The sequence below is a fragment of the Candoia aspera genome, chromosome 3 (assembly GCF_035149785.1).
Source record: "Candoia aspera isolate rCanAsp1 chromosome 3, rCanAsp1.hap2, whole genome shotgun sequence".
Lineage (NCBI taxonomy): Eukaryota > Metazoa > Chordata > Lepidosauria > Squamata > Boidae > Candoia > Candoia aspera.
This window is the reverse complement of record NC_086155.1, coordinates 49565996-49582957: the sequence shown is the minus strand read 5'-3', so window position 1 is coordinate 49582957 and position 16962 is coordinate 49565996. Positions and strand designations below refer to the sequence as shown.

Below are 16962 nucleotides of genomic sequence, written 5' to 3'. Positions count from 1 at the left end.
TGAAACAGAATACATCAATATGAAGTGCTAGTACTCAGTAGTTTTCAAGATACAGGCAGTCCTTGACCTATGACCATTTGTTCAGCGACTATTCAAATTTACGACAGCGCTGAATAAAGGGACTTACGACTTGTGCCTGAAGTTATGGCCATTGCAGAGCCCCCATGGTCACGTGATCACGATCTGGGCCCTTGGCAATCGATTTGCACTTATGACCAGTTGCCAAGCACCCCGCAATCATATGATCGCCATTTGCAATCTTCCCTGCTGGCTTCCCCAGAAAGTCAAAGGGGAAGTCAGCAGGGAAGGTCACAAGCCACTGCCACCTGCCAAGAGGACTCCCTCTCATCTCTGGGGGCTGGCTGAAAAAGCTCCGTGCTGAAATCCAAGCAGGATTTTCAGCCAGAGTATTTTCAGGCCCAGAGTGGAGAGGCGTTGGAAAATCCAAGCAGTTCTGAGGCCCTTGCACACCTGACCTGCACCACACCCCCGTGCACCCTCCCACACACCCCCTCCCTCCCTCCCCCATTCGCCAGTGCCTGGGGCTTGCAACTTCCTGCTGGCTTCCCCACTGATTTGATTGTGGGAAGCCAGCAGGAAGTTGCCTTACCTAACGACTGGGACATTCACTTAACAACAGCAACCAGGACCGCCAGAATTGCCATCACTAAGCGATGTGATCATATGATGTTTCACCTAAGGACCGCATCGCTTAGCGACAGAAGTTCTGGTCCCAACTGTGGTCTAAGTCAAGGACTACCTGTATCTTCATTCCCTTCCACATGGGTTCTCCACATTTTTCCTTCAAGAGTCAGCTTGCACTATGTGCATTAGTAATTTCCCAAAGAAAAACCAACTTAGTAAAATTTTCAATTTCTAGTAACTGTAAACAAAAATTGCATGCTGTCATACTCTTAACCTACATATATTTTTGCAGAAAAATCATTGTGTTTATTACTATAAAAGGTGACTGAAATAATGAGAGAGATGCCATATGGATGAAATCCCTCCTACTCAGACCTTCAAAATCCACAAAAAGATAATTCAAGACTCCAAAGCAGATCTGAATGGCAGTCAAGAAACTACATGTATCTTTGATTTATTTCTTTGCAATTTTCAGGAACTCTGTTAGGAGTATTCACCTTTCCTCAGGATGAAAAGTTATCTAGGACTCAGCAAATGCTAAAATAATTGTTCTACTATCTTATATGTACAAAAAGGGAGCTAGTTTATTATAGTGGTTAAGGTATTGTAGTAGACCTAGGGAAATGCAGGTTCTAGTCCATCCTTAGGCAAGTAAGTCCAGTGAGTAGGTTTGGGCCAAGCACACTCTCTCAAGCCATCCTATCTCACAGGTTGGTATGGGGAGAATATAATTCCCCTCTTTGAGCCCCCTCTTTGGGGGGAAATGGGCGGTAATAGAAATTTGAATAATAACTAATAACTAATAAATAAATAATGGAGAAAAATAGGAAGAGGGAGGGGCATGTATGAGAGGCAGGACATAAATCTAACAAGGAAGGAAGGAAGGAAGGAGGGAAGGAGGGAAGGAGGGAAGGAAGGGAGGGAGGGAAGACCTGGTGTTAAAATGCATTAATTTTCATGCATCTGAAATGGCTGTACCCAGTTCTAGTTGTGATTACACCAAATAATTATTCAATAGATTTTTAAAGGAAATAATGACTTAATAAGAAATAAAGTTTTCTCCAAAACAGCAGCATTTCCATGGGGAGAGGGGGGGGGGCAGAATCTTTTTCATTGCAAAAATCATATACTCTTTCTGCTCCTGAAAAAGCAGTTGCCAAGAGAAGAGAATGAGTGGATTATCTTTGAAGTGGCGGTGGCAATCTCTTAAAGAAAACAATATTATATGCTGAGTAATTCTTGGTCTCATTTTGACAAGGAAAGGCTCTTGTAGAATATAATTCTGTAAGCAGTTTCTTTTAAATTGTTGCCACCTTCAGACTGCCCTCTTCATTCATTTCCACATGTTTTATTTATTTATCAAATTTTCATGACCGCCCATCTCACACAAAGTGACTCTGGGTGGTATGCAATAAAACAAACAATTAAAACATATTATAAAAACACTTAAAATGCTTAAATAATTAAACATAAATAAAAACAAGATTTTTGTATTGCTGCATTTTGTACCAGCTGAAGCTTCCAGATACTCTTCAAGGGCAGCCCCATATAGAGCACATTAACAGTAATCCATTCAGGATGTGACCAGGATGTGAGTTAACTGTGAGCAGAACCTTACGATCCAGGAACTGGTGCAACTGTTTGTATGCCTCTCAATTACATGCATACTAAAAGAAGACCATTTTAGTAGGACACACATTATGTTAAAAAAGGATGTTAACTCTGTCACGTCAATCTCTTACCAAGTATGACTGTAGTGATTAGGAAACATTAACATGAACCATAACAGTCCTAGCAGCACTAATACTTCTTCAAAACCTGCAAGTAAAAATCATGAACAAGAAAGTAGTACTTACCTCCATAATAAAGTCCTGTGGCAGTGCACATTCGCCACTGTCCTTGATACATTCCTGCAGTACTGGGGCTGCACATCTGAACACTGACATCTGTAATCTCCTGGGGTTCCAATGATTGGACCATCACCATGTTTACATGGCCAAACTGATCTCCCCCAACATACTTAAGACAAACTCCTGGTGGCCATGCTTCTGTCCCTAAGATTTAGCAAATGTAGCATTAAACCAATTGTTATTGGTTACATTCACGAAAAATATGGTAAGCATAATCATTATTTGATAATACATTTCCCATTACATGTATATTGTTTCATTATGTAATCAAGGAAACATTAATAACTGCCTGATAAAAGACAGATAACTTTGCACAGTTCCATTGCTCAGGATGAAATCATGCATCTCTGTTATGTAGACACAAGACTGATTCCCATTCTTATTATAAACTGAATACAAACATATCAATATGTAGAAAAGGAAGGAATACTGCTGACACAAGCAAAAAAGGCTTCTTTGACATGAAATGCGCACAGCTAAAATTAATTAAATTTAATCAATTAATTAACTAAAAGCAGCATACTGTAATCTGAAATATGGACAGATTTGCAAAACCTTTGAGGCAGTTTTGGTCAGCATTCTTGTTATTCAATATCCTCTTTAAAGGATAAATTCACAAATAAAGAATATAGCAGTAGCATCCACTAAATTCACAATGACATCTACTTGTCACCTTAAAAGTAAGTAATTCTTAAACTAACATTGAGAATAGTTTGATAAAGCTCTAAAAGGATTCTTAACAGATGTAAAGGTCTGATTCAGTAACATATGCAATGCCAATGGTCTTCAACTCACTGATAATACAAAATAAATGGGGTAGATTTTAAAATACAAAAAAGGTAGATATTGGAATCCTATATCAAGATACTAACTTTCCTAGGTTAGTGGAAGAATATATCTTCAAATAACTTACTATGGCAAGAATAATTTAGGTACAAGAATAAGGCTAATTCCCAGCTATAGATATCTATGGGATGAAGGACAATGTGAAGCTTCAACTATGTACACTAAGAAATAACCTGGGAAATGAGTTGTCCATTTATAAGTAGCATGAAGCATATGTGCTTTGATCCGTGCATGAAGCATTCAATACTGCCTGAATAATTTGCACATCTACAGTACAGCTTGAAGGGTTTGTTTAGGCCATCCAATCCATGCCTTGCTCAGTACAGGAATCCAGTTTAAAGAATCAATCTGTCGCATGGCTATCCAGCCTCACCTTAAACATATTTAGTGAAGGGGAACACATAGCCTCTCTAGATTATCCAGAACCTGCTTTCCTATAAACCACTTTTATTAAGTTTACATGTAAAGATCAAAAGAACAAAACTTACATAGTTTGGAGAAAATACCAGTAGTTTAAAAAATGGATATAAGAAACAAAGAGAAATAAAAAGAATAAGAGAAATAAATAGTGGTAGTAATAGTAAATGAGGGTGTGTTAAGCCAGTGTAGGTGAACTGATCTTCTTAGAACCAGCATCTTCTGACTGTAATTGCTATGACACAAAATTTTGCAACTTTCATGCAAATTTCACTGGACTGCTCACTTAATAGGAAACGCACAATTCTGACTGGGGCTAGTCCGAGCATCTACTGATAATAGGAGAAATCAGCACTAGGTGCTAGATATAGCACAGGGGGTCAGTTCAGAAGAGCATGTGCAATTAATTCAGCTTCTGCATCTCAACATGCACAGAGACATTCTTGACAAGGAATGCTGTTAAATCTTCCCTTCATTACCTTCAAAATTAGGGCATCAAATTTTGCCAAAGTAAATGCCCCTATCTGTAGGGCGGAGAGAGTAAAGATATTTAAGAATGACACAATGTGTGCTGATAAAGACCCATGGAGGTTAAATGTTTCAGACCTGTCATTTTCTTAACCTAAACAGAACACTCTGACATTGACTATGATATTTTCTAAACCCAGCATGAATAAGGTATATACCGAGAGTGCACAGGAACCCAAATCAGGAGCTACTTCTATCTTCCAAGAGAAGGTTAACTAATTAGCCAGGTTGAGCTCAGCTAGGGATTTGCCTTTAAACACCTGTTTCAGCCAATATTTCAACTAGCACAGGTTCATTCAGGCTTCTAGCTAGGCACAGCCTAGCTCTATCTGGAGTAAAATGTTTAGGGGGGTGGCACAGTGGACTGAAATCACTGAACATAGATGAGTTCTTACAAATGCAGGACTATGAACCATACAGGATAAGGTTTATTATTTCAGCTTTGAATATATCAAGTTACTACTCTCATGGCTGGCAAATTTGATTATAGCATTAGTGGCTTTTTGCACATGTCTTGAGAAGTCAAAACCCTGATGCTTCCACATGGTGATAGATTGGAAGTAAACGCCTAGACATTTAATGGACTTGACCTGCTCAATTTGGTTATTGTTGCTTTTACAATTATAGCTGTTAGTGCAGCACTTGGTGATTACTACCAAGATTTGGTATGGTTAATCACCGGCTTTTCATCAATGGTCCAATTCTCATTTGCCTATAATTTATTATTCCATATCTTGCCCTCTGGAATAATATATAATAAATACTGGCCTGTATGTGATATTCTTTCAAACACTTAAAGAATGTTATCACATCAAGGTAACCTTCTCTTTTCAAGACAAACATTTCCAGATCTTTCATTCTCTCTTCATAGGACTTAGTATCTGGTTCCCTAATCAACCTCATTGTCTTTCTATACCAGTTTGTCTGAATTTTTCTTAACTTGTCATGCTCAGAACTGGACAAAATACTTGAGATGGGGGAACTGTCCAATGTAGAATAAAGTGGAATTATTATTTGATGTAATTTAGAAACTATACTTCTGTTGATGCAGCTTAAAAATGCATTTGCCTTTTTTGCAGCCACATTACATATTCAATGTTAATAAATTATTATTATAAGATATTGTTCAAAAATACTATTGCCAAGCCAGTTTTTCCCACTCTACACCTGTGTTTGTTTTGGCTTTCTAAGTAAATACACTTTTTCTCTGTTAAACTTCATTACATTATTTTCAATCCATTTATCTATAGATCAAGATCACTTTGAATTTTAGTTGAGCATTAGTTAATTAATAAAATCATTGGAAGACTACAGGACTTACGACTGAACTTCACTCAAGATCTCCCTCAAATTTGATGACGACATGTTGATGAGTACTTTTTGAATTACAAAAAAAAATCCCTTTATATATATCCCCCTAAATTGTCCATCCAGCCCACAAAACTAGCTTACTAATCAGCATGTCAGGGGTATTTTATCAATATTGCTAAAATCAAGATACATTTCAATCCTTTAATATATTTAGTTAAACCTTAGAATGAATTAAGATTAAGGCAGTAACATCAGATGCATCAGATGATCAGACATCAGATGCAAACATCAGAGCCAGGATTTCAGATTGAATAACTGAGCTGTTACTCAATAAGGCTAACTTTAAGGAAGTAATCAAAGTTTCACAATAAAGTTACGTTTAAACTATCCATTAGTGAGATTTAAGTTTTGAGTTGCTCATTTCATTTCTCCTAACAAAATCACAATACCACAAAATAGAAGGCAAAAATATTTGAATAGCACTTTTTCTATGATAATTAAGAACCAATATATGTAAAATATTGCATGAGAATCTGATTCTCTGTATGTTTTAAACAAGTCTCAGAAAAAAGTTGAGACAAACAGAAGCATTAATGGACATTTATTTTGCATTGTAACTATTATCCTGGAAGCTTTGTAACAATACAGATTTTATAACAGATCCCTGTGAATAATTTTGGAATATGTCTGCGTATGTATTATTCATTATTAACAAACCCAGAATTCAGAATAGCTACTATAAAGTTACCATTGCATATCATTTAAAGATAACAATGCACTTTATTTAAAGCTGGACATACTTTTTTATTATAATTGTCTTCTACAACATTCATATACATAAGAAGCTCAAAGATACACGGATCAGCTGTTAAAGTTATATCCTGTCACTGCAATATCTGTCAGCAGAGTTATTTCTCTTGCATCAGATCTAATTTTTCTCTGATAATCATATCCCAATAGGCCAGTGCATCTCATCTCATTTCATCTCTTCCCAAAGTTTCATCATAGCCTTAACTCCAGGGATTTTTTTTATATGTTGTGTGGGCTATTCCAGCTTAATATTTTAAAAGTCTTTTGTGACTATTTTCAGAGTTTTCTCCATTATAAAGTACAAACACACCAGGAAAATAAAATCCAAGAGTATTCAATTATACCTCAAAATTTAAAAAGGGGAAAAAAACCTGAACCAAGTATTTCTCCAATTTGGGTTCTTCCCACTTTGTACTATATTAAAAAGCTGTAATTATAGTTATCTTATGGAATAAGGAAATTTTGGAAAGAAACTCACTAAAGTTCAAAGGTTCAAATAATTTCTATTACTTTTCTAAAGTTTAAAGTCTCATTTCAAATATGCAAGAAAAGTATTTTATTTTCAACATCTGATACATCAAAAATAAGCACTCAGTAATCAATAAAAAATAAGCACTCAGACTTAGACTGTCATGAAAAAAATTACAAATTTAAAGGGAATGAAAGGATCAAAGAACACATTAGTAAACATTGGAATATTGGAATATGTGAATATTCATTCAATTAGCAACCCAAACCACATGTAGCAACATAATAGCTTATGTTTGAACTGAATCCCTATATTTTGCTATTGCATTTCTTACCAAGCCATGACTACCTTCATACAGATAACAAAGAGGCCAGAAACTAAGCTTCAGGAAGTCAAAATGGCAGTGAGGAAGCAGAATTCCATTTACCATCTTGAAAGGGTTTCTCAGATTGGAAGAATCAGTCTAAGCTGTCTGAGGAAAGTAAAGCATGAATTCTCTATTCAATACTATATTTACCTTAAAGGAAGATCAATCTAAATTTAAGACTATTAGGAACAGTGGTCAGAAAAAAAATAATAATCTTGTCCTATGTCCAACTTCCAAAATTATAAACTCAAGGGTGAAAGCAATCCTAGAGATCCCCTACACGGGCATTATTAGAAACCACACAGATGTCTTATGTCATGACATCCCTGTGCCAATTCTGCAACTTACATAATATAATAATATGACATCACTTACTCCCCCTAAGAACCCAAACCTCCCGTATGTAAATGTGTGAATGTTATATTTATGTATACATTTAAATTTGCATTTACAGTGGTGCTTAAAAGTCTGTGAACTCTTTTGAATTTTCAATATTTCTGCATAAATATTACCTAAAACGTGATCTGTTCTACACACAACTTCTAAACCAAGGTAAAGAGAACCCAATTATACAAATGTGTCAAAAACATACTTGTTCATTGATTTATTGGGGAAAATGATCCAACGCTCCATAGTTATGTGTGGCAAAAGTATGTGAACCTCTAGGATTATCACTTCATTTGAAGGGGAAATTAGAGTCAGGTGTTTCAATCGATGGGACGATAATCAGATGTGAGAGTGGGTGGTCCTGCCTTATTGAAAGAACAGAATTCTGGGTATTCACTATCAAAGTCTGACCTTCATGACCCAGGTATGTGGTAGTGTGGCATGGCTCGAACAAAGGAGATTTCTGAGGACGTCTGAAAAACAGTTGTTGATGCTCACCAGGCTGGAAAAGGTTACAAAACTATCTCCAAAGAGTTTGTACTCCACCAGTCCACTGTCAGGCAGATTGTGTACAAATGGAGGCAATTCAACACCAACTGTTACCTTCCCCAGGAGTGGTAGACCAACCAAGATCACACCAAGAGCAAGGTGTGTAATACTCTGGGAGGTCTCAAAGAAGCCCAGGATAACGTCTAAGGAACTAAAGGCCTCTCTTGCATTGGTGAATGTTGGTGTTCAGGAGACCACCACCAGGAGAATACTGAACAACAATGGTGTGAATGGCAGAGCTGCAAGGAGAAAGTCACTACTCTCCAAAAAGAACATTGTGGCCTATCTACAGTTTGCGAAAGACTATGTGGATATAGAAGGCTATTGGAAGAATGTTCTGTGGATGGATGAGACCAAAATAGAACTTTATGGCTTAAATGAAAAGCATTATGTTTGGCAAAAGGAGAACATGGCATTCCAGCATAAGAACCTTATCCTATCTGTGAAACATGGTGATGGCAATATCATAGTTTAGACCTCTGGACCAGGATGGCTTGCCATCACTGATGAACTATGAATTCTGAATCGTACCAGCAAATTCTACAGGAAAATATCAGGGTATCTGTCCATGAACTGAAGCTCAAGAGAAAGTGGGTCATACAGCAAGACAATGGCCTAAAACACACAACACTAAAGAATGGTTAAAGCAGAAGAAATGTAATGTTTTGTAATGGTCAAGTTAAAAGTCCTGACCTTAATCCTATAGAAATGTTGTGGAAGGACCCGAAGCAGGCAATTCACGCCAGGAAGCCCACCAACATCCCTGAGTTGAAGCTGTTCTGTAAGGAGGAATCAGCTAAAATTCCTCCAAGTCTACATGCAGGATTGATACATAGTTTAGACAGGGTTTTTTTTAATCCTGCCTTTATTATTTTTATAAATAAGGCAGCGAACATACCTAGTACTCCTTCCTCCTCCTATTTTCCCCACAACAGCAACCCTGTGAGGTGTGTTGGGCTGAGAGAGAGTGACCAGCCCAAGGTCACCCAGCCAGCTTTCATGCCTAAGGCGGGACTAGGACCCACAGTCTCCTGGTTTCTAGCCCAGCACCTTAACCACTAGACCAAACTGGTCTATTGATATTGATAATATTGATCAACAGTTATTGGAAATGTTTAGTTGTAGTTATTGCTGCTCAAGGGGGGCACACCAGTTACTGTAAGCAAAGGTTCACATACTTTTGCCACACTTTGTATGTAGCTTTAGCTGATTTTCCTCAAATACATGAACAAATATAATATTTTGGATTCATTTGTTTAACTGGTTTAACTTTATCTAGTTTTAGCACTTGTGTGGAAAACAGATCACATTTTAGGTCATATTTATAGAGAAATATTGAACATTCAAAAGCATTCACAAAATTTAAGGAAGCAAGATCAACACAAACATAGAGAAGGGACTTTCAGGAATCACCTGTGTTTTGTATCCTCCATGTTTTTGTAAACTGGGTATCTGGAGGGATGGATTCTCCTTCTCCTATGGTCACATCTTCTACAAAGGACATGGAGGGCACATTGATGTTTGGACTTTCAAAATCATAGTACGCTCCAATGGCTGCCTGTAGATTCCTAGAAAAACAAAAGATTTATTCAACCACAGAGCTGTAAAGAGATAAGCCCTTAACAAGATACCTAAATACCCGATTTAAACTGTGGATGCTACTTATTTAAATATGCATGCAACTAATACCTATTTGCAGGTTCTGTATATAAAGATGTATATCCTTTCCCTTGTGCTCCTCTAGATCTGCTATGTAACATATCTACAATTTTGCAGACATTGTGGCTCAACAGCATGAATGTCAAATGCAGGCTAACTAGCATCATGCTGGTCCTGCTCCTTACATAGATACAAATGGATAGAAATCTATAAAAATGTTTGTTATTCTCAAACGCGTAGAGTTGTGTCCTGGTGCATTGATAGATCATTAATGTGTGTAGTTGATAAGGCATTTTATAAATTAAATCTAGATTTTAAATATAAGTTAAAGGGGATAGTTGTGCTTTTTCTGTTTAGATTCAGACAAAGTTTATTATAAACAAATTACAGATGGCAAAAAAATATACTAAGGTAACTGTCATGATTTGTGGAATAACTGAGAATCATCAAGAAAAACACTGAAAACAAATAATTCTAGATAAAGACTTGCTTTGAAAGTTAGAAGAAAACATACCTTGTGCAGTCTCTCAGTTCCTATACTTGCTACCAATCAAGGAAAATTCAAGGAGAGTCTGTACTCTTGATTAAGATATGGGCTGAATAGAGATATGGGAATTTCATTCCCTGTGGCAACCTGTTATTCTGAATAATTTTGTAAGGCTTCTTCTACATGCAGTTGGCATGTAGTAAAAGATTTATTTTGAAGCAAAAGCAGATGAAATGCCATTATTAGCACTGGTCTTCAAATTCCATATGGAATCATTTACTAATGTGATGCTTGTCCTTGCTTTGTTATAAGGAATGCATATATGCATCATGCTGAATGCTATTTATAATTTTAACAAGCTTTATCAAAATATATGACTCAATTGCATTTCTGCCTTTTAATAACTTAAAGCAAAAGCTCTAACATGCTGTAAAATAAATTATTCTGTTGATTCTCTGCCAACAGAAGTCACTAAAATCATTACAACTGAACTGCCTGGTAGTTAAATAAAACTATTATTAATATATAGACCTCAAAAAAGATTTTCATAAAGAAATAACCATAAACATCTTTAATTTTTCGTTATACCATCTATACCTGAAGCCTTATCATTTTTAATATTCGCAAATGTTAATGTTCTCAACTCCTACTTTAGTAATAAGGCAATAGAACACTTATTAAATGTTTTCTGATGTTGTCCAACAGATGTGCAGAAAATGTTCATATCCAGGAATAACAAATTCCAAGGTATGGAATGGCTGGAATTCTAGTGATATGGAATGGCAGAGTCTGGAGGAATTAACTTAATGTTTTGGAATTCTTTGGAACATTCTTTCCTTTGTCATAGTCATTAACAGACCTGTCCACCATGAATTTATCCAATCCTCTTTCAAAGCCATCAAATTAGTGGCTATCACCATGTCTTGTAGTAATGAATTCTATGAATTAATTACATGCTGTATGAAGAAATGCTTTCTTCTTCTGTTCTAAATCTCCTTCAAACAGCTTCTATTTATATTCCCTTGTCCTAGTGCTTTGAGAGGGAAAAACCTCTATCCACTTTCTCCATGCCATACATAATTCTATATACAGTATTCATGTATCTATTCCTTTGCCTTTTTTCCAAGCTAGAATCCTAAATGTTCTAACCTTTTCCCACAGGGAATGTGTTTGGGCTCCCTGATAATTCTAACTGCAGTCTTCTGCACTTTTTCCAGCTCTGTTGTGTCCCTTTTCTAATGCAGAGACCAGAAGATGTTGAGGTTCTTTCCCAGTGTCAGGAGGCTGTGGAGATCTTGATGGGAAAGAATAGGATGCAGCTCAACCTCTCCAAGACTGAATGACTATGAGTTTTGTGTGCCCCAGATCCAGGAGTTGGAGGGTTTCCTGGATAGGATGGCACTACCCCATTCAGACTTGGTGTGAAATCTGGGGGTTCTCCTGACTCACAGCTCCTGCTCAAAGAGCAGGCAGCAGTTGTGGCCAGGGAGGCCTTTGCACAACTGCATCATGGGCACCAGATGCACCCATTCCTGGACTGGGAGGCCCTGCTCATGGTCATCATATCTTTGACAGCTCCCAATTGAACTACTGCAATGTGCTCTACATGGGATTGCCCTTGAAGCCTACCTAGAAGCTTCAGTTGGTTCAGAATGCAGTAGCACAGGTAGTTACGGGTACATCTCATTACAGGCAGACCTTGCTTGATGACAATTGGGACGGGAATTTTGGTTGCCAAGCAAAGCAGTCATTAAGCAAATCCAACCCATTTTATGACTTTTTTTGCAGCAGTCATTAAGCAGACCACAGGCATTAAGCAAACCACATGGTCATAAAGCAAATCATGCAGTTCCCATGGATTTTGCTTGCCAAATCTGGCCAAAAAGGTCAAAAATGGCAATCACATGACCACAGGATGCTGTGACAGTCATAAATGTGAACTGGCTGCCAAGTGCCCAAATCGTGATCACGTGACAGCAGTGACGCTGCAATGGTCTTAAGTGTGAGTTCCAGTCATAAGCCATTTTTTCAGCACTTTTTAAAGTCTGAACCATCACTAAACGAATGGTTGTTAAGCAAGGACTACCTGTAGGCCCACTGACACCAGTACTCCACCAGGCTACTTGAGTACTTCCAAGAACAACTGCCCACCCCACATACTCCCACCAGAAGGGTATGCTCTAGATTTATTTTAAAGCTTGTCATCTTCTAGGATATGCCTCATGTGGCACAGAGTGGTAGGTGGCAGTATTGCAACTGAAACTCTCCCCACGACCCGAGTTCGATCCCAGCGGAAGCTGGATTCTCGGGTAACTGGCTCAGGTCGACTCAGCCTTCCATCCTTCCGAGGTCAGTAAAATGAGTACCCAGCTTGCTGGGGAAGGTGATGACTGGGGAAGGCAATGGCAAACCACCCCGCTATAGTCTGCCACGAAAACGTCGCGAAAGCGGCGTCCCCACAAAGGGTCAGACATGACTCGGTGCTTGCACAGGGGACCTTTTACCTTTCACATCACATCTTATAGGACCTAGGAAGCATGCTTTTTCTGTGGTTGTCCCTATTCTCTGGAACTATCCCCCCCCCGGCCTATATATTACAGGCCTCGACTCTGCTCCCCTTTAGGAAAGCCATTAAGACCTGGCTGTTCCCCCTGGCATTAGAGGCCAGTTGAGAGGAGTCCCATTTGGTTGTTTTGTTATGGTGCTTGGTCACCATTTTTATACTTTGTATTTTATATTTATGCATTGTATATGTTTTAATGTTATGTGGTTGGTGTGTTTTGGGGGGTATTGTTTATTTTTTGTTGTTGTACACTGCCCAGAGTCACGCTGTTTGAGTTGGGCAGCCCTATACATTTAGTTACTAAATAAATAAACTATACAGAGCAGTCCAGGGGTGGATAAATCATAGATTTGCATAAAGGCATTACAATGCTGGCAGTTTTATTTTCAAACCTTTTCTTAATGATCCCAGCACAAAATTTGGTTTTTTCATAGTTGTCACACACTGAGTCAACATCCTTGCTGAGCTATCACTGTGACCCCAAGTTCACTTAATGTATGAAAGGTGTTTGCCAGTGTGGATCACTTTACACCAGGGGTGTCCAACCTTTTGGCTTCCCTGGGCCACATGGAATGAAGAGGAATTGTCTTGGGCCACACATAAAATATATCAGCCAGGTTTGGGTTTCTTGTCTAGTCACTTCCAACTCTTCATGGCTTCATGGACCAGCCCAAGCCAGAGCTTCCTGTCAGTCATTGCCACCCCCAGCTCCCCCAAGGTCGAGTCCATCACCTCTGGAATATCATCCATCCACCTTGCCCTTGGTTGGCCCCCTCTTCCTTTTGCCTTCCTCTTTCCCCAGCATCAGCATCCCCTCCAGGGTATCCTGTCTTCTCATTATGTGGCCAGAGTACTTCAGTTTTGCCCTTTGCCTTTCAGTTTTGAAATATAAGCTGGATCGTGCCTTTTAATCCACCCCCAGACCCCCCCACCTTCTCCTGTCCCCCTCCCCTGCCAAACTCAGCAGCATCCCCCCAAAAAGCTTGAGCCCCTGCCTCCCGATGCACAGGACCACAGTTCCCACCACCCAGATGCAGCCCCCCGTGTGGCCAGCAAGCAACGCAGCGGGCGAAGACCACCTCTCTCCAAGGACGGGCCCGTGGGGCGAGGAGGTGCACCGTGGCAGGCGCGGGCTCAAGGGGCTGTCACTGCAGCTGCACGCGCTCCCTCCCGGTGGCTGGGGAGGAAAGGAGGAATAGCGCGTGCTCCACCTGCCCCACGCCCGGGCCAGCCCCCCGCTTGTGTGCCCGCCTTCCTCTTCCCTCCTCCACTTGCTCAGTGTCGCCTTGTGTGCGGAGGAGCAGTAGCAGCAGCAGCTCCCCGCTGGGGGGAGGAGGCTCAGCTGCCCACTGCCGGCCTTTCTTTCCCAACCCTGTTCCCACCGGGAAGCAGCTTCCTCTGCGCTCCAGTCTCTCTGCCTCTTGTTTTCACTTTCTGCCCCTTTTTCCTTCCCTCTTTTCCCCCTCCTTTTCTTTTTTTCTCCCACTTTCGGGCCGCACTTGGCTCTCGCTCCCAAGCAGAGGCGGCAGGAGCAGCAATTCCAACAATAGGCACCAGTGGTTTGGAAAAAATCACAAAATAATGTTAAAAGTTTACAATTTTGGGGGGCTGCATTATTAGCTGTTCAGGGCCACATGAGGCGTTATGGGCTGTGGGTTGGACACCCCTGCTTTATACTTACTTAATCTGAACCACATTTGTTATTTGCTTCAGGTTTCATCCAATTTTACCACCCAAATAGTTTAGTATTATCTGTAAACTTGGTCAGCTCACTGTTTACTAAGTCATGATCAACTCTGACTTGCTCCAGATTGTGAAGTAATCAAGCACGATACCAAACTCACATACTTGTGAAATTAGATAACGAATGGAAGTTTTTGGCTCATACAGAAAATAAGATATATTATCTGCATATAGCAGAAGCTTAAACTGAACCTTTCTTTGTTTAATCTCTTTAATGTTTTCAGAATTTTTCATGACACAAGCAAGCAGTTCAAAAGACAGATTAGAAAGTAAAGGAGAAAGACCACACTGCTGACATAAACCATGGCATAAATTTAAGATAAATCACACATGTTTTAGGGGTTAAATAAAACATATCAATCCATATTACAAAATTTTGGGGAAATGTGTATGTCTCTCCAGACAAAGGAGAGACTGTGAGATTGCCCACTTGCACTCTGGACAACTGCTCCTTGTGAGTAAACTTCAGGAACGGAAGTTCTATATGAACACAAAGTTCAGCTAAATCTCATTTCTTAATCACTTTTGGATTTAATTTATAGCTAAAGAGAAAATTTCTGAGCAGCAGGATAAGATTCCATTTGGTGAATTATCATTTTTTCTGGATTATAAAGCAATAAAGAAAAAAAAAGGTTTTAAAGACTTAAGAAATTCTGTCAAAAAGCTTAAAAAGGAGTTGATATAAGAAAGTTTAAAACGGATAAAAGGGACTTATTTTGAAAGATTATTTTTAGTGAAAGTGCTTTTAAATAAATTGGAATTAAATTAGACAAATGAATTTGACCTTCATGGGAATGTTTTTTCTTATTATTAAAGAGTGCAGACAATTGATGGATTTTACAAAACAAAACATAAGCATAATGTGAGCCAGAATGTGATGTTGACCATAACTGTGAAGATTTGGATTGTGATGCTAACTGTAACTACGGAGTACCATTAGAGACAAAAGTACTAAAGGCACAGAAAGACAAAAGAAGAAAAAGATGGTTAGATTCAGTACTACCCACAATGGAAGAATGGTTGGTAAAAATGATGGAACTTGCTGAGATGGCCAAATTGACTTCTTTGATCAGAGAAAAGATATCTACATTTATTGCTGACTGGAAACCTCTTATAGACCTTTTTGCATGAAACAGGAAAAAATGAACTTATGATTTATGGTTTTGATGATTAAAATAGATTACAGAAAAAAGAGAGCTATGTTGTAACCATAGAACAAGAGGTAAATTTATAATTATAACTGCTGTAAAGAATATCAAAAGCTACTTCTTTGTATCTTTTTTCTTTCTTTGCTTTGCACTTTTAGCTCTTTCTTTGATCTTTGATTTCTTTTCCTTACTCTATATTAGTTTCTATTAGTTTTTATTTTCTTTCTTAAATTTTTTAATAAAAAGAAATTGGAAGATGATACCATTCAAAGTAAAATTCAAAAAACTGGTTTGACCTTTTCCCTGTCTGTCACAAATAGAAGATTCAATACTGTATTCTTTAAAAGCAAATTGTATATTTTGCTCCTCTATTCAAATATCAATGCTTGTCACAATGTAATTAACATTCTGTTTTGGCAACAACTTGTTCAATTGCTATTTAGCAGGAATCAAACACCTGCACTGCTCAGGAGAAAGAAGGATACATAAAATTATTTAAATGTTTCCTCTAGGAAACTAATTTTAATTGATGGCTCCTTTTATGAGAAGTATATTAAATGATATGAATGATATAAACTTTAGCTATATTTAATACCAAAAGCAATGCTATTAACTTCACAACAGCAAAAGAGTTATGGCAATTATGTCACATGCCTTAATTTTAATGTGCAGAAAAGAGGAAAATTATTTTAGGTAGGGAAATATGAATTGAACATCAAACATCGACTTGGATAAATTTAGGCATAAATCCAGCAAAATATTATGAATCAATAAAACTAACAGTATGGAAATTCTGATCTAAAATTAGATCTAAAGTTTGATTCAATTCTACTTAGTATACAAGTGTTGAAAATATGTAAGTATGAGTTCTGAAGAGTTGGATTGTATGTTCAATTATGCTAAACTCTTAATCCAACTACAAAAATTAATAAACAACCTTCTTCATCCGATTTTCTTTTTCAATCATCTGCTCAGAAAATCTACTAATCTTGCATCTTTCAAATTTCTGCTTACATACTTCCCTACCCAAGCTTTCTGTAAGAGCAGTTTATCTTTGGAAAAACATTAGCCTCCTATAAGAATGTAATTTCAGTTTTCATTTTCTCAAGTTGAGTAACATTTG

At 38.1% G+C, this 16962-nt stretch overlaps 1 protein-coding gene across 2 annotated transcripts in view; it reads right to left on the bottom strand.

Annotated features, from left to right (window-relative positions):
• The window catches only part of ILRUN (inflammation and lipid regulator with UBA-like and NBR1-like domains), a 50722-nt gene that overhangs the window by 13114 nt on the left and 20646 nt on the right, over positions 1–16962 (bottom strand). For both annotated transcript variants that reach the window (XM_063297621.1, XM_063297622.1), the window contains exons 2-3: positions 9653–9807; positions 2502–2699 (exon numbers count right to left, since the gene is read on the bottom strand). In XM_063297621.1, the coding sequence (XP_063153691.1) occupies positions 2502–2699; positions 9653–9807 (353 nt within the window). The remainder of the gene's footprint in view (positions 1–2501; positions 2700–9652; positions 9808–16962) is intronic.